Source organism: Mastigoproctus giganteus, chromosome 5 (assembly GCF_048544385.1).
Source record: "Mastigoproctus giganteus isolate SK-2022 chromosome 5, ASM4854438v1, whole genome shotgun sequence".
NCBI classification, from domain to species: Eukaryota; Metazoa; Arthropoda; class Arachnida; order Uropygi; family Thelyphonidae; genus Mastigoproctus; species Mastigoproctus giganteus.
Genome location: NC_143579.1, coordinates 203,342,175 through 203,366,919, shown reverse-complemented (window position 1 = coordinate 203,366,919; position 24,745 = coordinate 203,342,175). Strand labels below are relative to the sequence as shown.

The 24,745-nt window shown below is 36.6% G+C and overlaps 1 protein-coding gene across 8 annotated transcripts in view; it reads left to right on the top strand.

Annotated features, from left to right (window-relative positions):
* Positions 1–24,745, top strand: part of LOC150086018 (uncharacterized) — a 576,308-nt gene that overhangs the window by 371,107 nt on the left and 180,456 nt on the right. For all 8 annotated transcript variants that reach the window (XR_016546983.1, XR_016546988.1, XR_016546987.1 and 5 more), the window contains 2 exons: positions 4,628–4,674; positions 24,093–24,341. Coding sequence is in view for 1 of the 8 variants with exons in the window: in XM_090374334.1 (XP_090230460.1) it covers positions 4,628–4,674; positions 24,093–24,341 (296 nt within the window). In the remaining 7 variants the exon portion in view is untranslated. The remainder of the gene's footprint in view (positions 1–4,627; positions 4,675–24,092; positions 24,342–24,745) is intronic.

The following is a 24,745-nucleotide window of genomic DNA, read 5'->3' as shown; positions in this document are numbered from 1 at the left end:
TTGAGTTATTCAAGTACCCATGACGAATGTTTCGCCAAAACTGTAATGAAACTGGTGCTCAACAGTTCTGTTATGCAACTATTAAAAATTAAAATTTTGAAAATCAGTTGGAAAATTTTACTGCAAATTTCTTCTTTTTTCTCCCTCTAATTTTACTGCTAAATAAAACCTATTGCAAAAGGAATCAGGTCAAAAGCTTGTTTAGTCTTTGAGTTATTCAAATTCAAAGAGTGTTTTGGACAGAGGAACCATAATCAAATTATTATATAGATCAGGGGTTTGCAAAGTGTGGCCCGTGTGCCATCTGCAGCCTGCAAGCTTTTTGTATGAGGCCCCTGGCCATTTTTATGATGTTATGTATAAACATGAAGAAAATCTCTGCTAAAATTTTATAAAATCATACTATGGTGGAAACAGTTTAATATGAAATGCTCAAGACTTTTGAAAATATATCCTGTTAACTGAATTCCGTGGTAAAATTTTTTATGACCAGTTACAAGCATGAATAAAAATGAAGGGAATTGGGCTTATAGGTGGGGATTGGTTTGCAAAAAATAATTAGTTGAACAGTAGGTACTGCGAAAATCGCAACTATCACAGTCATGATAACAGATGCACCTGCTAACCCTTCTCTTTCCAACCATTCTTTCATGCAGTGATGGTAGTGATATCACAGCATTATCCCAATATATGACCCACACACAATTTCAATTGTATTTTCATCAATATTGGCCTGCTGATGAAAAAGCTTGAGAACCGCTGATGTAGATTGTTCATTATTGCATTTTTCAAAGGTTCATTTCTTACTTATGAAAACATGACCACAAATAGCAAAATTCAGTACAGTCAGTTCTGCTATAACGCGCATTTTGGCAATGCTAATTTGTTCCATCTTGACTGATATATTAGGGAACAATGCGGGTATAATGTGATTTTTGCGTTGGCACATGCACAATTGCATCTGCGAGTAACATCCGGTGAAGGGAAAACCCGGCACCAAGCTAAACATAGTGACCTGTGCAGCAATACATACAAATTTACGAAGCTTAAAAAATAAATATCAAATGTGTGAGAGCTATATTTCCCATTTACTGTAGTTGTATTGGTCGGAGACACACTGTTGTCAATCACTGTATTCACAAGATATTGTAGGCTGACTCATGTTTTCAGGAACTCACATTTTTCAGTTCGAACAGAAATATCGTGAGGCGTGATAGTGTGAGCAGAGGAGTACATTTGTGGTGGTTAAAACAATTTGTTGTTGTGGATAAAACAATAAAAACAATTTGTAGTTCCTGATTTATTGAGCTTTTCAGTTAGTGCAATCTAATTATAAATGGGTAGGAAACTCGATCTTATTGCATTTGCTATAATACCGATAGCTGGAATTCTATGGGTTTTTACTTTATTATAGTAAAATGTGTTTCCCCTTCCATAAAATCTTCAATCATATAAAAAAACATAAATAAAATTTCAGAATCTTTTCTTCATTCCTATTTTTTAAGCTTTGTAAACTTGTTACTCCATATCTCATTTGTGCATACTATATTCGTCATTATTGATTGCTTTTCTTTTTTTAGTTTTAAATTTTACAATCCAAAAAAAAAAATCAGCGAACAGAAATATTAATTAGTATGTATATATTACAGTGCTATATTTACTGTAATATTTATATATTTATTAAAAATTTAAGATGTTTAAACCTGTGTTAGCCATTTTATTGGACTTCTTTTTTTAATGTTTTACGTACCACACTGAACATTTTTTTTTTTTTTTTTTTTTGAGTGCTTTGTCCCATCCCAATTTTTCCCAATAAGCCTTGTTGTTTTTAATGTGCGAAATGCCATAACATGGAGATTTTTAGGAACACATTCTGTGTTATAGCAGAACTGACTGTACTTTAACTAGGCCAGAAGTTCTCAAACTTTTATATATTGCACTTGCTTTAAATAATTCATAAATTTTTGTGTCCCTTCCAAAATAGGTGCAACTTAACGGATGTAACATAAAATTAACTATATGTATACATACTTTAATAAATTATGTATTATGGAAATTTTCAGTACAATCCATACTTTGCTAAAAAAACAAAAGAAATGTTTCATACTTACAGCATGTGCTCACCCAAAAAAAAGTAAATATACCCCCCACCCAAGGGGAACATGCTCTACACTTCGTGAATCTCTGAACTAGGCCAATGAATATAATATTTCTTAGCCTTGATGTTAAACTAACATCAAAGTAAAGGTGTGCAAATGGTTTTCTGCTAATCATATAACAATTTTCTCATTGAATTGTTTTGTTTCCTTCAAAATGCTATGAAATATGTAAGGGCATAATCAAAACATTCATGACGGACTTTTTATCTTAAAATTGCAGCATCATAATGAGTTTCAATTTGTTGCATAATATTTGGTGACTCTTCTAGGCATGGTAATATATGAATCTGCAGTCCATTTGAATATAAAGTGCTTTATGTGTTTGTTTGTTTCATCACATTTCAATATAATTGGACTTACTTACCCTGTGGTGAATTGGCATCAAATTTTGTTTTAAATTAGGAAATAGTATAACAGAAACCCATCAAATGTTAAAAATTTTGGGATGTAACACATTTTCAGCCAAGTTTGTGCCATGCATTCTTGTTGATGATTACAGTGAGCAGCAAGTTCTTCCTTGTCTTGATCAGTGCACTCTTGCCAACACATGCTTTGTTTTTCCTGTCATTACTTGTAACAAATCATGTGTGTATGGCTGTGAACTATAAACACAGCCCCAGTCTTCTTAGTAGAGGACCCCCTCTTCTCAAAGGTCCAAAAAAGAAAGACAAAAAAATATTATTAAATTACTCTAGGTAGGAGAATTATATTGTCATTCCTTTCTTTCTTCTTTTTTTAATCTCAGTCAAATGCAAAGATCATGCTTATCATATTTAAGTTACTGGGTATTGTTCATTATGAATTTGGCTGCATGGTCAAACAGGAACACTGCAAAATGCTTCTATAGGAATTGCACAATGCTATTCAGAAAAAACAGCTGGAAAGTAGGCTTCAGGGAAATTGTGCTTCCATCATGGCAATGCCCCTGCACACTCATTGCTTTCCATTCAAGAATTTCTTGCAAAGTCCTCCATCACTGATTCTCCCATTCCTCATGGGTAGCACAGTTGGTAGAATTGCTGTCCTCCTCACATCGTGTGAAAAGACTTCAGTTTGAGTCCCATTTAAGATGGAAAGAATTTTTAGGCCTGATGTAGCTGAGTGGTCAGGAGCGAGACTGCAGTCAGCAGCATGCGCTCTTTGAGTTTACCGGGGTTCAAGCCTGTGACTACTAAATACGATTAATGTTTGTATTGACAATTTATTGTAAACTCCACTCACCTGGTGGTCATGCCGGAGTAGTAGTAGTGGCATGTGATGCAAGAAAGCAGATGTGTGAGCTTTTGCAGCATCAGCCAAAAAAAAAAAAAAAAATCACACCATTCCCTCCAAATGCCTGTTCAGTTCCTCCTGAAATTTATTCAACCTATCAACTTCCACAATGACAGATGGAAGTTTGTTCCAGCAATTAACCACCCGCTGGCTAAAGGCAAATTTCCGCACATCTATTCTACATCTGTCTTTTCTGAATTTGAATTTATGCCCCCTTAGGTGGAAGGATTCCCATCAGAATTCAGCATGCTCAACCCATTCAAGGCCTTATACACCTCAATCAGATCAATGTGCAGGTGCCCAGTCTCCAGCCACTGCAATTTACAGAACTTAAGCCTCTCTTGGTAAGAGGATCCCTTCATTCCCCTCACCAATCTTCAATCTTGTTGCCCTTTTCTGTACATGCTCAAGCAAATCGACATCCTTCCTAAAATGAGGTCTCCAGACCTGTACGCAGTACTCAAGGTGTGGCCTGACCATTGCCTTATACAGAGGGACAGTCACCTCCTTTTCCCCTGCTAGCAAAATTCCTATATATCATTGACAAAACCCCATGACCTGCCCTGGTAGCCTGTCTGCATTGCTCAGAAAACTTCATATCTGACTGTACAATTACTCCCAGGTGTTTTTCATTTTCTACCACCTTAAGTGTAGTACCACACAGTTGGTATTTTTCTCTCAGGTTACTTCTATCCACATGCAGTACTTTGCATTTGCCAAGGTTGCAAAGTACTGCATATGGGCAGAAGTAACCTGAGAGAAAAGTACCAACTGTGTGGCACTACACTTAAGGTGGTAGAAAATGAAAATATAAACAAGAGTATAAACAAGAAAATATATACATATCCCCCTCCCCAAGCTAAAAGCTCTTTTGAAAAGTCAGAGGAAATGACTGAGGAAATTATTCAGAATACAACACTATTAGCAATTCCAAAAGAAGCCTATCAGGAATGCTTCAAGAAGTTGCAGAAGCATTGGAATCAGTGTATACAGTGTCAAGGAGCCTACTTCAAATGAAGTTTGAATAAATAGCCAGTAAGCTTATTCATTTCCCAGATATTGGTTTAGTTACCAAACATTTTGATCATACTTTGTATATTGTAACATTGTTATTATAGAAAACTAACAAACAAAATCTTTTTTCCATGGAAAGATATATTATTTTTAGTATTAATAATAAAAATTTCTTTATTAAGGACGAGATGAAAAAGAAGAACTGAAAAAATTTCATGCAAAATTCAAGGTTAGTCCACATTTTATTAACTAGTGTTAAGAATAGTATAATAAAAAAGAGTACTAAAGTAGATTTTTCCCATTATATTATGGTAACATGGTTTCCCTGATTTAATGAGGACTAATTCGAAAAAATTTGCTGATCTCTGTTGAATATAGTTTTTTCTTTCTTTTGCAGTTCATCTTTCAGTTGCAATTAATGTACAGGGTGTGGCTAGAAAGTTTCAAGAATGGTCATGTCAGGCTCTGCTGTAAGAACCAGCAACAAAACTACCAGTGCATATTATAAAAAGCCACTCTAACAACAGATGATTATAATCTGATGTGGCTTTTGCTTCAGATGTGTAAAATGTCTGAAAAAGTTTTGGAGCAGCGTGTAAACCTGGAATTTCTGGTTAAATTATTTTTTTTATTTTTATTTTTTAATTTTTTTTTTTTTTTTTTTGCTCAGTTTTTTAGATTTCATCTTCAGTTAAGATTGATGGTTGAAATTTGATCAGCACACTATATATATCCATCTCCAGCTGCTCTGGTATCATTCTATGTTTGGGTCAAGAAAAAGAGAATTATATGACTAGAAATCTTAACTGCACTAAATCACTGAGGTGAAAATTTTTTTTTTTTTTTTTGGCAAAATCCAAGTGATAACATCCTTTCTGGATGACATCACAGAGGACAAAACATGGATATTTCAGTATGATTATAGGATAAAGTTGCTCCGCAATTTTATTCTATAATCATAGAAAGTCAGACTTCTGTTTGAGTTTCTATTCCCAACTATCCCAAAACTACTTAAAGACACTTCTGGGTCTTTGGGAAGAATCCAGCAGTGTAAATCAAGGCCACAAAAATCAGTATCAGTAAACAAGCTCCACAAATTATTCAAATTGTGGCACAATAAAAATGTGTAAAAATGATTAATTATGTAAACTTCTCTGATTTATGTGGTCACCTTGGAGTTTAAACTGAACTTTTTTTTTTTTTTTTTTTTTTGCAGAATCTTCTTTTAGACCTCTTACCTTCTCTTTAGAGGTGGGGCAAATGCAAATAATTGTAAGTTCAGTTTCAACTTAGTTATAAAGTCATTCTTGGAATGTTCTAGCCACACTTCATGTATAACTTCTTGCCTACTAGTAACTAAACGGTACTGACAATCCCAGATTGAATAGATATTCCATTTTTGTATGGAATATGTATTCGTTACTGAGATGCCACCAAGTGGATGTACATGTCTAACACAAGGTAAAAGTCGCATTTTATGAAATTATAAACCTTCTCAAAGACCATTGTTACTGATAATTTACCAAGGACATTAATCACAGTGATTGGCCTGAACTAAATATCATCAAAGTTTCTTGCGACGACCAACTAACTGGTTAAAATAAATTTATTAAAATAAAAATGATATATACGTAAGATAAAACAGAAATAAAATAAGATAAAAAGTGTTAAAATACAATAAGATAAAACAGAAATAAAATAAGATAAAAGCGTTAAAATGCAATAAGATAAAAGAGTTAAAATATATATATATAATAAAAGCATTAAAATACATAGTAGCTTTCAATGCGAAGTGCCTCTTCATCAGCTAGTTTGTGAATGGTGTACTTCAGTATATATTGATGGTTACAATAGCACAAGTCAGCTGGGCATGATTGTATATCACGAGTCTGGTGAAAGTACAGGCGTGATAGTGTGAGCAGAGGAGTACATTTCTGGTGGTCACTACCATAAAACAATAAAAACAATTTGTATTTCCTGATTTATTGAGCTTTTCAGTTAGTGCAATCTAATTATAAATGGGTAGTAAACTCTTATTGTTGCTATAATACCAATAGCTGGAATTCTATTGGTTTTTACTTTATTATAGTTAAATGTGTTTCCCCTTCCATGAAATCTTCAATCATATAAAAAACATAAATAAAATTTCAGAATCTTCTCTTCATTCCTATTTTTTAATCTTCGTAAACTTGTTATTCTTTCGGTAAAGCAGAATTACTTACATGTGATGATCGTCAGCACTCATCGCACTGCAATACAGTACATTCTATAATAGGGTGTAAGTGTACTCCCCTCGTCCGATTCATAGTACGATTATTGGTGGCTAACACATCCAAAAAAGGAAAGGGTGTTATCAACCTCTGCTTCAATTGTAAACTGAATGACGGGCGGCAGGGAATTGAGATATTGCAGCAGCCCAGATTCTGATCCCTGGGGTACAATTGCAAAAATATCGTCAACATTACGACACCATAGAGTGATTGGAATAGGTAAGTTCAAGCAATGAGCGCTGGTGGTAATCACGTGAATAGTTGCCGATTTAAATATTCCATTGGGGATCAAGATTGTGCTGCTCAACCCAATAATGTTCGGCGACTGCGGAGCGTTCAAAATTAGCGGTTTGCAGAGCCACCTCATGCTCAAAAACCCGATCTTTCAATCTTCTACCAGACTCACCTACATAACACCCGCCACAATCCGGACATGTAATACGGTATACGGAACACTCCATAGGATAGGAGGAACAGGTGTTTTCCTTAAAAATAATAGATTGTAATTTGCTCCCCGGAAGTTGCACACATCGTATATGATGGAGATGCAAAATCCTAACAAGACGTTCCGATACACCCGGATAATAGGGGATCTAGGCAGTAGAGATAAATTGATTGTCACGAGGCGGGTTAGATTTCGTAACAAATTCGTGAGCCCGAAGCTCACATCTATCTAGAACATGAGGTGGTTAGCTGCAATTTAAAAGCTCCGCCCTAATTTTAGAAATCTCCAATTGCCTGTCTCCAGTCGAACTAGAGTGCATCCAAGCACAGGAGAATAAAGCACGAGCAGTGCTGTGTAAATGACCAGGGGCATGCGCAGAGCGATAATTGGTAAATTGGCCTGCGCATATTGGCTTCCTAAAAATGGAAGTTACTAAGTGCGAATCCACGCGTTGGACTAACACATTCAAAAAAGGAAAGGGTGTAATCAACCTCTACTTCAATCGTAAAATGAATGACAGGCAACAGGGAATTGAGATATTGCAGCAGCCCAGATTCTGATCCCCGGGGTACAACTGCAAAAATATCGTCAACATTACGACACTAGAGAGTGATTGGAATAGGTAAGTTCAAGAAAATCTGACTCTCAAGTTCCTCCATGGCAATTGGCCATGATTGGACTAACAGGGGCACCCATAGCTGCACCCTGTATTTGGTGAAACAGAGTCATTGAATATGATCATGCCCCCCCCCCCCGGGTTAAACACAGATTGACAAATATCATATGTAGAGAGCAAGGTTCTATCTCCCAATGCTGTATCTCTGCTCAAAAGATGTCTCGTGCAGGCAATAGCCTGTTGTACAGGAATAGAAGTGAACAGAGAAACCACATCAAAAGAGACCATAACCTCACTCTCAGAAATAATAAAAATCTTTAATATTACACAGAAAATGTGTACTACTGGAAACAGTGTAAACAGATTTCCCAACAAGGCATGCTAATAACTGGGCAACATGTTTAGAAAGTTCATACGTGTGTGTGACAACAAGAAACAATGGGCCGTAAAGGAATATCAGGTTTACGGATCTTTGGAAGTCCATAAAACTGCGGGAGTCGACAACCTGTTGCATGAAGCTTCCAGTGGATGTTCTTGGTAATCTTATTAGCTAAAAACCAAGAATGCACAAGTTTAGGCACCTCAGTAGTCAGGTGGGCAGGAGCAGCAGCGTGTAGCACACGCTTCTTGATTAGACCGGGGTTCGAGCCCATGACCACCAAATACGGAGGATGCGGAAAGGTCAGGGAATGACCACCGCATATCCCCGGAGCAATATGGCCTTAGTTGCTAATGCTCCTAAAAAAAAAAACAAATAACAATAAATAAGCACAAGTTTATTAACTTTAGATTCCAACTTCTCCAACACTTTCGCAGGGGAGTCTTGCACAGTTTCATATAAAACTTCCTGGTCCTGTAATAGAGCGAGGGCTTTACGAATATACTCCATCTTGTCCTTGACAACACATGGATTGTAGGAAATTACAATCTATTATTTTTAAAGTGAAAACACCTATTCCCCTTTCCTACGGAGTGGTTCCGTATGCCGTATTACATGTCAGGATTGTGTGGGGGGGGGATGTTATTTAGGTGAATCTGGTAGAAGATTGAAAGATCGGATTTCTGAGCATGAGGTAGCTCTGTGAACTGCTAATTTTGAATGCTCCGCAGTCACCGAACATTATTGGGTTGAGCAGCACAATCTTGATCCCCAATGGAATATTGAAATCGTCGACTATTCACGTCATTACCGCCAGCACTTATGGCTTGAAGCACTACACGTAACCACCAATAATAGTACTATGAATCGGACGAGGGGAGTAAACTTACTGCCTATTATAGAATGTACTGTATTGCAGAGGCACTTCACTTTGAAAGCTACCATATATTTTAACTCTTATCTTATTGTAGTAGTAGTAGTGGCATGTGATGCAAGAAAGCAAATGTTATGAGCTTATGCAGCATCAGCCAAAAAAAAAAAAAAAAAAAAAATCACACCATGCCCTCCAAATGCCTGTCCAGTTCCTCCTTAAATTTATTCAACCTATCAACTTCCACAACGACAGATGGAAGTTTGTTCCAGCAATTAACCACCCGCTGGCTAAAGGCAAATTTCCACACATCTAATCTACATCTGTCTTTTCTTAATTTGAATTTATGCCCCCTTAGGTTCGTAATATGAACAAGTGGAAGGATCCCATCAGAATTCAGCGTGCTGAACCCATTCAAGGCCTTATACACCTCAATCAGATCACCGCGCAGGTGCCTAGTCTCCAGCCACTGCAATTTGCAGAACCTAAACCTCTCTTGATAAGAGGATCCCTTCATTCCCCTCACCAATCTTGTTGCCCTTCTCTGTACACGCTCAAGTAAATCTACATCCTTCCTAAAATGAGGCCTCCAGACCTGTACGCAGTACTCAAGGCGTGGCCTGACCATTGCCTTATACAGAGGGATAATCACCTCCTTTTCCCTGCTAGCAAAATTGCTATATATCATTGACAAAACCCCATGACCTGCCCTGGCAGCCTGTCTGCATTGCTCAGAAAACTTCATATCTGCCTGCACAATTACTCCCAGGTCTTTTTCATTTTCTACCACCTTAAGTGTAGTACCACACAGTTGGTACGTTTCTCTGGGGTTACTTCTACCCATATGCAGTACTTTGTATTTTAATGCTTTTATCTTATTTTATTTCTGTTTTATCTTATGTATATATAATTTTTATTTTAATAAAAAAAAAAGTTTATTTAACCAGTTAGTTGGTCGTCGCAAGAAACTTTGATGATATAATGCAACCTGACTCACAAGGTCTGTTTTCTAATGGCCTGAAATAAGCTGCAGACAATGTTTCCTTATTTTTAAAAATGGGAATGGAACTTTCTGTCAAATAAATCCCTAAAGAATGTAAAGGTTTTGAGGTTCAGTATGGTTTTGAGGTTTCAGAGAGGTTTTGAATTATTATTGAACCTCAAAACCTTTTGAGGTTCAATAATAATTTTTAAAATCTAAGGTTTTTTCAAAACTATAATGGATAAGAATTCTTATTTTGTACACTGACTAATATTTGTAATTGTTCAGTAATTTAGAAACCATTTAAACTGTTTTAATTCACTGAAAATTTGGAATATAATTAATGTTATTTGGAGGGTTCATAATAATAATTGAAAAATGCTCAAATAAAATCTTAGCTTTAGTAAAAGGCGCCTCCGTAGCCAGGTGGGAAGGAGCAGCAGTGCATAGCACACGCTTCTTGATTAAACAGGGGTTTGAGCCCGTCACTACCAAATACGGAGGATGCGGAAAGGTCAGGGAATGACCATCACATATCCCGGCCTTAGTTGCTAATGCTCCTAAAAACCAAATAACAGATAACAAACAAACTTTAGTACAATGTGAACTCCAATTTATTCAAAATTATTGTGTGCCCAAGTTAAGTCAAAAATGATGGTTTTGAATTATTATTGAACCTCAAAACCTTTTGAGGTTCAATAATAATTTTTAAAATCTAAGGTTTTTTCAAAACTATAATGGATAAGAATTCTTATTTTGTACACTGACTAATATTTGTAATTGTTCAGTAATTTAGAAACCATTTAAACTGTTTTAATTCACTGAAAATTTGGAATATAATTAATGTTATTTGGAGGGTTCATAATAATAATTGAAAAATGCTCAAATAAAATCTTAGCTTTAGTAAAAGGCGCCTCCGTAGCCAGGTGGGAAGGAGCAGCAGTGCATAGCACACGCTTCTTGATTAGACAGGGGTTTGAGCCCGTCACTACCAAATACGGAGGATGCGGAAAGGTCAGGGAATGACCATCACATATCCCGGCCTTAGTTGCTAATGCTCCTAAAAACCAAATAACAGATAACAAACAAACTTTAGTACAATGTGAACTCCAATTTATTCAAAATTATTGTGTGCCCAAGTTAAGTCAAAAATGATTTTTGCTTTAGCCTCATTATCTGATTTTCATAAATTTGGCTTGCTGTTGATTCCTATGAGGCTTTCTACTCCCCCTCATAAAGTTTCCAGAATTTCAACCTCTGCAAGTGTGTGTCCTTTTTATGCATGATACAGGGGATGCACGCCAGCAGCTCTTTTAGGCAGTGCGCATCAGCTATATAAGAAGTACTGTATAAACTGCTTCTGTTTTTGCGTTCAGGTCTCAAAGGTTTATTAGATCAGGTCTAATTGTTTGATTAGTTGTACAGTTCAATGATTTTTTTTTATTAGTGGCATGATGTGTTTACAGTACTGTCGTAATGGCAATAAAATACAATTTTGTATTTTATTGCCATTGCAACAGCCGCAAGGATCATAATGCGAGTGATCCCTCTGCAATAAACTAAAGTAAGCTTATAGTGTTCAAGTACACTAGAAACCAACTTTAAGTGAGAATGGGGACTTTTCTATTCATAAGATTGAATAAAAATAAATATTTAGATTTTTTCACTTCTGAATGTTCTCTTCTAGTCAGTTATGTAATTTATTTTGCATAAATTTGTCTAAAAGGAGACTTACTGTCACACTGACATTTTGTAGTTATCCTTCTTTCTTCAGCCACTTCATTCACTTTATACGAGAATAGACTATCGATCTTCTTAATTTTGTTAAATTTTTACATCCACCCCATTTCTTCAGTAGCTCCTAGAATATTGCATGTACCATTAAAGTGAAGATAATCATAAACATATCAGAGTAGGCTCTAACACCATGAAAGTCTAGGACATCTATGAATTTACTTAAGTGTGGTGGTGGAGGCAAGACTGGAAATGCTAAATGAGTGCAAGTTTTTTATTGAAAAATAAAAATAGCATTATAACTTTCACAGTTTAAAGTTCACAAATGAGGTTGGAGTTCAGATCAAGGCGCAACCATTGCATTTTGGCAGGCTAGTTTTAGTGCTCTCAAATTGGGGTTTTACTAGAAGGAAAACTTGATTCTAAAAGAAAGAGAAAGTGTTTATTAAGGAATCCCATGTCAGGATTGAGCTTTTCTTCACCTCTAAATGGCGATTTTAAAACTTTTGTTTTAAAATCTGAGGTATTGCTCAAAACATCAAAGGCAGATATTGTTGGGATATCAGAGACGTGGTGTCACACAGATATAGGTAATGCTGAACTGGAATTTGGGGAATACAATGTGTATAGAAAGGATAGACAGGACAGGGGGGAGGAGGGGTTATGCTATTAATTAAGAAACACATAAAGTCCAAGGAAGTGAAGCCAGTCGACATCGATGGACAGGGCAGTGTCGAGTCAGTTTGGTGTGACATAAGCATAGGGAAATCAAAATTGAGAGGAGGAGTGTGCTATAGGCCTAATGACTCCGATGAGTATAATAGATATTGTACAGGGAAATAGAGTGGGCCAGTAAATCAGAGAGTCTTATAATGGGGGATTTTAATTTCCCAGATATTGACTGGAATTTGTGGGTTGGTCACTCGCACACTAGCAAGGCTTTTGTGAATTTATTGGATGATTGTTTTCTACATCAGCATGTTCGTGAGGCAACAAGAGGGAGCAATACTCTTGATCTGATTATCAGTAGTGATTCTTCATGCATTAAGAACCTGCAGATAAAGAAACCACTAGGTGGCAGTGATCACAGTGTGCTGAAGTGGGATTTACTCAAAGAGGTAACTACCATTAGGGGTAAAGGGAAGGGTTATTGCTTCCGTAAAGGTGACTACGATGGACTGAGACAGTATTTAAATTCTATACAGTGGGACCAACTGATGATGTTACCAACAGCAAATTCAAAATGGGAAGCATTCAAGGAACTAATCTTGGAGGCTACCAGGCTTTGCATACCAACTAAGAAATATTGTTTAAGGTTTAGGCCTAAATGGTTGTCAGATGAACTAATGAGACACGTGGCAGAGAAGAAAAATGCATGGGATACATACAAATTAATGGGTGACATGGAAGCCTATGGTAGATATAAGTTGGTCTGTAACCAAGTCACAAAGGAGATTAGGCAGGCAAAGGCAGACTACGAAAAATCCTTGGCAAAGGATGCAAAGAAAAACAGAAAAGAGTTCTTTACATATTTAAACTCGAGAAGGAAAGGGATGAATCAGATTGGTCCACTGGATATTGATGGTTCAACAGTTGAGGATCCTGCTCAGGTGGCTAACAATCTAAACGAGTACTTTGCATCTACATTCACGCATGAGGAGTTATTCAGGAAGGAGAATGATGTAGGTAAAGTAAACATTGGCAGTGACTGGATGATTTTGTAATAACTGAGAGGAAAGTGGAGGAGAAATTGTTGAGGATAAACATAAAAAGGCACCCGGGGTGGATGGGATATATCCAGTTATATTAAAGGAGGCAGCAAAGGAAGTAAGCAAACCCCTAGCCATAATTATGAGAGCTTCTTTGGACTCAGGGGAGGTACCCATAGACTGGAGATGTGCAAATGTAACCCCAATTCACAAAGGAGGATCAAAGGCTGACACAAGTAATTATAGACCTGTTAGTTTAACTTCTGTTCCAGGTAACTTAATGGAGGCACTGGTTAAAGAAGCACTGCAGGATCATCTAGACAAGAATTCAGTTATAGCTCAGACGCAGCACGGTTTTGTTAAGGGCAGGTCTTGCCTGACCAATTTGATTGGATACTATGATGTAGTCACAAAAGAACTGGATGCAGGGAATAACTTTGATATTATATATTTGGATCTTAGAAAGGCTTTTGATACTGTTGCACATGGAAGACTGCTGCACAAATTGGAACAGTGTGGCATTGGAGGCAAATTGCTGCTATGGATAAGGGGATGGTTGAGTGGCAGAAGACAGAGAGTGGTAATCAATGGACACTGCTCAACGTGGACTAATGTTATTAGTGGAGTTCCTCAGGGTTCAGTGTTGGGTCCGTTGTTGTTTTCGGTGTTTATGAATGATATTGATGATGGGATATCAAGTTTAATGTCCAAGTTTGCAGATGATACAAAGGTTGGCAGGGTTGTTAAGGACACTACTGACGCTATGCTGCTGCTGCAGGATCTGGAAAGGTTGAACAAATGGGCTGAGAGGTGGCAAATGAAGTTTAACGTTGACAAATGTAAAGTACTACATATGGGAAACAGTAACCCCAGAGCAACGTATCAACTCTGCGGTACTACACTGACAGTGGTGGAGAATGAAAAGGACCTGGGGGTAATTGTGCAGGCAGATATGAAGTTCTCTGAGCAGTGCAGACGAGCTGCAAGAGTAGCTCATGGTGTCTTGTCAATGATATACAGGAATTTTTCTAGCAGGGATAAGGAGGTGATTATTCCCTTGTATAAGGCAATGGTTAGGCCACATCTTGAGTACTGTATACAGGTCTGGAGGTCTCATTTCAAGAAAGATGTAGAGCTGCTGGAACGGGTACAGAGAAGGGCAACAAGATTAGTGAATGGAACAAAGGGTTGCTCTTACGAAGAAAGGCTTAAGTTTTGCAAATTACAGAGTCTGGAGACTAGGCACCGGCGATGTGATCTGATAGAGGTGTATAAGACTTTGAATGGTTTGAGCATGCTCAATGCCAATGGGATTCTTCATCTTGCTCAGAATAATCACCTCAGAGGGCATAAATTCAAATTGAGGAAGGACGGATGTCGGATAGATGTGCGGAAATTTGCCTTTGGCCAGCGGGTGGTTGGTTGGTGGAACCGACTTCCATCACTTGTTGTTGAAGTTGATAGCCTAAACAAATTTAAAGCTCAACTGGACAGGTATTTCGAACGAACGGAGGGGTGAAATGGGAGTGGGGTTTTTTTTTTGGCTGATGCTGAATAAGCTTGCTTTCTTGCATCATATGCCTCTACTAATGCTAATGCTAAAATTACTTTTATTTAAATAACCTTAAAGGTTATTTAAATGAATAACTTTATTTTTTAAATAACCTTAATAAATAACCTTGTTTTTTAAAATTTATTTAAATAACCTTAAAGGTTATTTAAATAAAACTTTCTGAAGCGACTGAAAGGTTTGAGATTGTGTAACCATGGAGGAGAAGATGCCCATATCCCATCTTCTTGTGTTAGTAGGGAGCCAGCCATATAGCTTCTCAAAAATTGAGGAATGCCTGCCAATATGCTAGTGTTAAATAGTATTACATGTGGTATTACTACATTGTAGTATTACTCAGCAGTATTACTACATTGTAGCCATTCCCACTGTCATTTCAGTTTATTTTCTGATCTGTTTTGATTTTACTAGTATCACCCATATTGGAGTAACAAGTTACGAAGCTTTAAAAATAGGAATGAAGAGAAGATTCTGAAAATAAATTTTTTTATATGATTGAATGTTCCATGGAAGCGTAAACACATTTCACCATAATAGCCCACAGAATTCTTGCTGTTGGTATTATCACAAATTCAATAAGATCGATTTTACAATCCATTTATGATAGATTGCACTAACAGAAAAGCCCAATATACAGATGACTGCTGATTGTTTTGTGGTTGTGACCTCCAGAAATCCGACTGTACCACGTGGTTCGGTCGGAGACAATCGTAGAGTAATCTCCAGTGCTGCGGTCTCCTGCCCCGGTTAAATGGCATGTTGTCCCAATTAAGCAAAGTAAACCCTTCATTGATTGAGTTCTGTTTTTTTTAAGATTTGCCCCAAATAAACGGCTGCCCTGATTAACCGGTAGCCCAAATAACTGGAATCCACTGTAATTAACTAACAAAACTAACAAAGTTTTGTTAGTTAATTACAGTGGATTCCAGTAAAAAATACACCATTTTAGATTTTATGTCTTCTGCTCTCTTTAAAAAAATCAGTAATCTGGATTTGTTTGCTTTTGCTTGATAAATCTTTGTGATTTCATTGTATGGAACTAAGCATTTTTGAAGCTCCCTTTTGAACCTTGGAGTCCTTTCATTCAAGAATCTGCATTCAAAAAATAAGATTGTAATTGCTTGGCTAACTATATGCCTTCCCTGTATGCTCTTTGGTTTAAAATTTGGAAATTTCGAATTTTCATCTGCGATATCATCATCTGAATTGATTTGATTTTTCCTCCAATGCCATTTGCGCCAAATCCACTTACCCGGCTTCTTTTTCTACCAGTAATTCTTGAATGTCTTCAGTAATGATTTTTTTTTTTTTTTTTTGGAGCATCAGTGACAGGTCATGTGTGTATATTGTCTATAAATTGAGTGTGTCCTGAGGTCGATTTTCTGTTTTGTTGGACAAACCACCCAAGTTTCCCAGAGAAAAATATGTGCTACCCTCACCCAAGCATGACTAACTCAGCCTCATTGTGAAAAAGACCCACAAAAATTCCTTCCTTCATCGACGGGATTCAGACTTGGTGGGGAGGGGAGTGGTTCTGTGAACTGTGCTACCCACGAGGACTTCAGTAGTCATATCATCAAAACCTTCCCTTCTTACCGACGTAGCAAGTTCTACTATTGCACCAATTCTGTTTTCTGCCAGTTTGACCATATTTCCTGAATGAACTGACTCTGGCCATACATTTTTCCACGCAAATTTCACGGTGACGGTTTTACTTCTTTCAGCAATAAAGCTATGATTCTGATACAGTCCACAATTCAGAAATGTTTCCATGCCTCCATTATTTCAATAGATTCAGAATTGATTTTTTTCCAAAATCCATTGTAACGTTTTTCTGATATAATGAGTTTTAAAGGTAGATGTAATGCCTTGATCTAACGGTTGAATGAAAGAAGTTGTATTAACCTAGTACAACTGTGGTGGTAGAAACATAACTTCAACGTTTGGATGACTTAAATCTTTTGGATGGCCTGGTGTGCTATCCAGTAGTAATAAAACTTTGAAATCTAGATTTTTCCACAAGTTCAATAAATACTAGTTCAATAGCACAGAATGTAACACAGGAATTTCCCAACAAAATAAAATACACGGATTTCTCAATAACTTTTTTTTGACTAGCGAGTAAACAGTGGGGATTCAAAAAGTGTGGAAACGTTGAAAAATTACATCCAACATAATAGCACGGTTTTCTCTGCACAAAAGCTCAAAAATACCCTGTTATGTGAGATTTACCAAAATTCTCTAACCATGTTATATAAGTACCCTGTTGTGTGAGGATTGGCAATTTATCAATTGTGTTAGAGCGAAACCATCTTGTAGCAGTACCATGTTATATGGGGGTTGTCTGTACTCGTGTCACCCTTTATGAATTGGCGTCACATTTGCACATCTCTAGTCCATGGGGACATCCTGTGAGTCCAAGGAAGCTCTTGTAAATATGGTCATTTGTTTGTTTACTTCATTTGCTGCCTCCTTCAATATAACTGGATAGATCCCATCTAACCCAGGTGCCTTCCTAATGTTTAATTTCAACAATTTCTCCTCCACTTTGCTCTCAGTTATTCCAAAATCCCTTAGCTCCCTGTTAGAGTTTGATAAATTTGTGGCATTGCTCTCCCTGAATAACTCCTCATATATGAATGTAGATGCAAAATACTCATTCAGTTTGTCAGCTACCTGAGCAGGGTTCTCAACAGTTGAACCATCAATATGAAGTGGTCCAGTCTGATTCATCCCCTTCCTTCTAGTATAAGTGAAGAAGTCTTTGCTGTTTTTCTTTGCATCCTTGTAATTTATGTCACCTGATAATTTATATGCATCCCATGTATTTTTCTTCTCTGCTACAAGTCCCATTAGTTCATCTGACTTCCATTTAGGCTTAAACCTCGAATAGTATTTCTTAGTTGGGACAAAAAGCCTAGTAGCTTTCAAGATTACCTCCTTGAATGCTTCCCATTTAGAATTTGCTGTTGGTAACATCATCAGTTGGTCCCACTGTATAGAATTTAGAAACTGTCTCAGACCATCGTAGTCACCTTTACGAAAGCAAAAAGCCTTCCCTTTACCTGTGACGGAAGTTATATCTTTGAGTAAATCCCACATCAACACACTGTGATCACTGCCACTTAGTGGTTCCTTTATCTGCAGATTCTTAATGTATGAAAAATCTCTAAGTTTACCCACATTACAAAAATTCAAATTTTTGTTGGGGAAAAAATTCTGACAACTATCCTCAGTGAAATGTATACTTTACCAAAGAAACAAGAATAGTGAGAACTTAGAGCATAAGTCAGTCTATGGAATGTGGTCATCAAAGTGTTAAATGGAAAATATCTCCTCCTTTTCATCACAAGTCTGGTTTATCTGTAAAGAGAACAAGATATTCCACTTCTGATCACAAAGTGGCAGGTGTCCTCTGCTGTCAAGGCTAAAGAAAGTTATTTTTCTCTCATCCATGCCAAGAGGGATGACAATAATATAGATTGTAGGTTTGAGGTGGTAGAGTTCACATGTAGGGACCTAATAAACCTGTTGTTACAGGGAGAAGCAGTTTTAGTAGGTTGTACCATGGCCACATCTTGATCTGGGTGTTGGAGGTATAATTTCTATATCAGAAGCAAGACTTACGTATTTTTCATTACATTCTCTTCTTTGCTGATGCTGTCTTCTCTTGTCTGGAGCACTACTCTACCTTGCAACAACAGCTTCATTAGGTTTCCCCCTACTGACCCAGAACAGTGTGCTCTCTCTCTAATTAACTACAGCAGAATCATTATCTCCAGTTTCAGACCTTCTGCCATCTCATAATCCTGATTAGTTTGTGATACCTGAAGTACAGTCAGTCCTCGTATAACACGTGTTTACACTACACGAATTCGATCATACACGATTTATAAATAGGGGAACGATATCTTATATAACGCGAAGCGAATTCGCTTATGCACGATTCACCTTTGTGTTTACAAGAAATGGCAGTCGAATGCAGAATCACCCCAACCGAATGCAACACGATAGGAATGAAGAGAAGATTCTGAAAATGTATTTGTTCTTTATATCAGTGAAGGGGAAACACATTTCACCATAATAACGTAAAAACCAACACAATTCCAGCTATCGGTATAATTGCAAATGCAATTAGATCGACTTTATAACAGATTCTACTAGCAGAAACGCAACTGGAAATTGTTTTTATTGTTTTATGGTAGTAACCCCTAGAAATGTGCTTTAGTAAAATGTGAGGTGCTAATAGTGTATCTGTGCCTTTACGGTGTTGTTTATTCAGTTGCTACACACGCGCAGCTTTGTTTATGTATATCAAGCGTGCCTTCTCGTTTTGTAATTGCGCTTTATTCCCTAAAAATGAGTAAAATACTTAAAAAGTGTGAAAAGGAAGTGTCCTGGTGAAGACACTGCAGATTCAGAGAGAAAAACAAAAGCAATATCGATAAACAAGGCGGACTGGGTCAAAAATTCTTACCCGGGAAAATTTATAGTGGCCTCATACTATGGTTTATGGCTAGAATCACACCGGACTCCGGCCCACCGGGGTTTCCCCAGTAAGGCTTATGGCCAGTCCGCTTCTGTCGATAGAGAAAAAATATGAAATTGTGAAACGCTTTCAGCGAAATGAAAGACCATGTGATATTGCAAGTGCTACAGACCTAAATGAGGCGACGCCTAGAATTACAAAGAATGCAGAGAAAATAAAAACAACTTTCATAGCAGGAACAACTCAAAGTGTAATTAAAATCCAGTAGATTAAGACACAAAGAATTGGAAGAGATGGAATGGCTGTCATCTGTTTGGATAGAAAATCAAAAAAAAAAGTTTGCTTACGATAGAAGCAAAAGCATTAGCAATATTTTATTACGTAATAGTCGTAACAAAATACTTAATCAAGCAGAGCCACGAAATTATAAGTGTAAAGTCTGCCATAGCTGGTTATGCTTACGTATTACGTATTTTATTATGTATAATAATAAATAATCGTAATAAAATACGTAAGTATTTTATTACGATTATTTATTGTGTTTGTTTGGTTACAAATGTGTGTTCAATCTTGTATTTATTGTGTTTTGGTTACAAATGTGTGTTCAATCTTGGGTGGTTGGCACCTAACCCTATTTTTCCCATAGGGCCTGTTGTTTACATTGCACGATTTTGCATTGCACGAGGGTTTCTAGGAACACAACTATCGTGCTATACGAGGACTGACTGTGTCACTGGAATATTGTGGGGGGGGGAATGAAGGTTCTTTAATTAATATACATATGTCTTTACTCTTCTTTAAATTTTATTTTGGATATGTATAATAATAATAATTCTTTATTAAATATTTCTTATTTGTTTTGTTCCCTTATAACTATATAGACCTCTATTTCTTACACCCCACGTACACATCTGACTTTGCTTCACAGAATTCCAGATTCAAGTGAACTTCTCAATTAATTATAATTCCCTTCGGAAAGGCTTAGTGTTCAAGAATAACAAACTCACAAATTAATAAACAACAAAGTTTATTTACATATATATACACAACATAAATAAAAAAAAACATGTAATATGCATACAAAGTTAAATCAAGGATACCTTGCATAAATTATTCTTATTCCTGTTTCCCTTCACTAGCTAATCTAAGTTGACCATTATATGAAAACACTGATTCATCCTTCTTGCCCTAACTAACTAACTAACTCCTAAGACTTATACACCTTCACCATACCTATTTCACTTCTGGATACAGTTGTGTTCCTTATATTAACAATCGATATGCTACTTTCATCATTATACTGTGTGTTCTCACCATTCTGTTACAATACACTGAAGACCAATCTTAACTTTTCTAAAGTCTCTATTTGTTATTAGTCTTTCAGATGAACCAACAATTCTTCATCAATACAAACATATAATTCAATTATCTATCCTTAAAACATAATCAAAATTTCTCATAGGATTCAATTATCTGTCCTTAAAATATTCAAAGATTCTCATATAATCCTTACTACCCTTCTATCATATTATAATCATTTGAACAACAATTTAATCTGTTTCTCATCCTTCGTTTCTCTTGCATTTTACAATAACCCTTTGTTTTTTACATAATAACTCTGTTAGTATATATATAATTTATTTCAGAGATAAATAATCTATCATTTTACTTCTAGTGCTACCCCCCCCCCCCTTTTTTTTTTTTTTTTTTTTTCTTTTTTATTAATCACTATACTGTTTCACTAACAGTCCTTGTTAACTTACAATACATACTATTATCTTTTTTCTTTCCTTTCCGGGGGGGGGGGGGGTTGAACCATCCATTTTAGGCTCTCAGGCTACCTTCTGGGGATCTTCTTCATCTGTTTTCACCTGAATCTGCTATAGATAATTATCAGAAATTCTTTGCTGCATGGGTCTGGCATCCTTTCTCCACTTTATTCGAGCTACCTTCCATTCACTGCTTCCTTCCTTCTCATCGAGCTACTAATTCCGCGTTTTCGCTCCTTCTCTCGGCTACTAATTCTGCAGATTTCGCCCCCTTTCTCTCCACCTTATTAAAACCTATCACAAGAAAAAACTCATAGGGTGCTACCCTCGTTTTTCCACTCATTTTTGAACCATCCATTTTAGGCTCTCAGGCTACCTTCTGGGGATCTTCTTCATCTGTTTTCATCTGAATCTGCTATAGATAATTATCAGGAACTCTTTGCTGCATGGGGCTGGCGTCCTTTCTCCACTTTATTCAGGCTACCTTCCATTTACTGCTTCCTTCTCATCGAGCTACTAATTCCGCGTTTTCGCTCCTTCTCTCGAGCTACTAATTCTGCGGATTTCGCTCCCTTTTTCTCCACCTTATTAAAACCTATCACAAGAAAAAACTCATAGGGTGCTACCCTCGTTTTTCCGCTCCATCTATTAAGAACTCTTTCAAAAAGAAATCTTTCCAGGGCGCTACCCTTCTCTTTTCCCACCACGACCAAACACTCAACTGTTAACTGACACACATTTCCTACCACAACAGAACCCTCAACTGTCCATGCTACTAACTCATTTTACTTATATCGACGAAAATCTCGACTGCTGTGTCCGCTGACTATTTCATTTTCCCTAGCACCAACAAAAAACTCAACTTAGAATCCCTCTTAACTCATTTCCATAAACACCCACATGAATCTCAACTTTGGGTTCTGACTCTTCTCACATTTTCTAACACAAAATAAAAACTTCAACTGTGTCTCCCCTAACTCATTTCCATAAACACCCACATGAATCTCAACTTTGGGTTCTGACCCTCTCTCTCTCCCTGTTCACTCGCTTTTTTTCATCTCAACTACGTACTGTCCCTTTGTGTCAGTTCCGCCCTTGTTCTGAGTCTTAACCAATCTTTCTCATTTTATCAACTTCCACTTTCTTCTTATTTGTCCGTTTTATTTTCTCAAGCTGATTCCTTATTGCTTGATCTAACTTCTTATTTTAAGAAGTTTGTAAAATTTCTCAGGCTGTCTGTACCTTTGAAGTCAGCCGCTTATAGTTATACTTTAGCAGACTAATTTCCCACGATCTATAAAACTTGCCATTACTGCCAACCAGACGTCAGCCTTAAATCTAATTCCCAGCATTTGTTCCGTATTTACTACCCTGTCTCTTCTCCAGGTGTCACTGATTAAAGAAATGTCCCAACAGTAGCATGGTCCTTCGCACCATTGTTTTCCAGAGTTAACACCTATTACTAACAGCAGTTGCTACTCGTTTCTATTGTTTGGTTTGTCTGTGTGAGCTGGGAGTCGAAGTGTACCTAGGTTGCTAATAGCCTTTCAGCCTACCGCTCCCGTTGTCTAATTTAATCCCTTGCGAGTGATCTTAGTAATATTCTTGACTAGTAAGGATTTCGCTCCCCCATATTGCTATATTATAAGTTTTACTTTAAATTAATCTCACTTTTCTATAAAATAATATATTTGTAAGATTTTACATCTTACAATATCCTCTTTCCTTGTGGATTGTCCAGACTTTCAGTGAAAAGAGACAGACCTCCAGTTACCACTTTGGATAATTACATTCCACATGGCAACCTGTTATCCTGATTATAAGAAATCTTTGGCAAAGGATGCAAAGAAAAACAGTAAAGACTTATTTACTTATAAACACTAGAAGGAAGGGTATGAATCACATTGGTCCACTTGATACCGATGGTTTAACTGTTGATGATCCTTCTCAGGTTGCTGGCAAATGGAATATGTTAGTCATAATTATCACTTTTTTTTTTTTTTTTTTTTTTTTTGCCTACTAAAAGACATACTAAGAGGTTGTCACTTCTCATCAGACGAAGAAGTCAGAATGGCCACTTGTGATTAAGAACCTTCCCATGAATCATTAAGCTTCTTTTCCTCAAGAAATCCAGGCATTAATGCAGGAATTCCTGCACTAATGCTTAGATTCTACAGGGGAAGAGGTTTAGCGATTCAACACACTTCCTTCTACACTTGGAGAAGTATATTTAATGTAATGGGGACTACATTGAAGTTTGATAAGCATAGTTTCCATGTTGTTTCTAAAATACAACTTTGTTTGACTTTTTCAGTTTCTTTTGAATGACCTTTGTACTACTTATCCAAAAATGCACTTCGTTAAAACAAATTCCATTTTAAGGTTAACTTCATTGTTTATATAGTAGTGTTACTTATATTTTAACTGATATGGCAAAGTTGAAATTACCTCTTGTAATTACTCAACTGATTCTACAGCGTAACAGTATTAATATGATTGTCCTGCTAAGTAAAGAAATACAGCTGTTATTTTCAGTAAGCTAAAAAGATTTAGAATAATATAGTGTAATGTGGGTTCATTACACGTGGGCAATGATTCTATATAAATAAAGATCAAATTATATATGAAACTTCAGGTCTTCAGGGAAGGGGGGGTACTCTCTGGAGAGGTACTGCCATTTTTATATAGCATTTTAACTCATTTCACACATAATTGTCATGGTGGAAGAAACTATATGAAAAGCATCACATGATCATTAAAATGTGTGATCTTAACTGTTTAATGCTTAACATAGCAACATTATTTTGTTTCAGTTTTCAGAAGATAAAGAATTTCCTAAACATAGGGAAGAGACAGTGAAGGCCGAAACAGCTACACAAAAGAACACAGTGCCAGCTAAACAGAATGAAAAAGAGAAAGACAAGGAAAAAGAAGTGAAAGAAGAAGAGAGAAATGAAGAAAATGATGAATCTGCCTCTAATGGTGTAGTTGATCCTGCAAAATCCAGTTTGAACCCCCATGCTCATGAATTCGTACCAGGTTCGGGTGTACATATAACAACTGTAAGTGTGCAGTAACTTTTTAATTCCTGTGATCTAAATGATAGATATATACCTGCATTTCACAAGGATGTCCTGAATATTGGCTCGGAAAATTAGAAGTTCAGAATATTGATAAAGACCTATTACTCATTATGCAATTATTTAATTTTAATTTGTAGTCTAAGTGACAATTTTAATTGTTAATATCATTCTAATAGTAGTAGTAATAGTCACTTACCTCCTTGCTTCTGCATTATCTGCATTGGTAATGCAGAGGCATGGATATAACAAAAAGTATTGGAGCAGTACTATTGTTCCAAGAATAAGAAATCAAACCCTCATTTTTATGGTAATAAAGAAGCTTAACGGAAATTTAAGTTGTACTTCTATGTACTGGAAGCATATAACTGTTGCATGGAAATAAC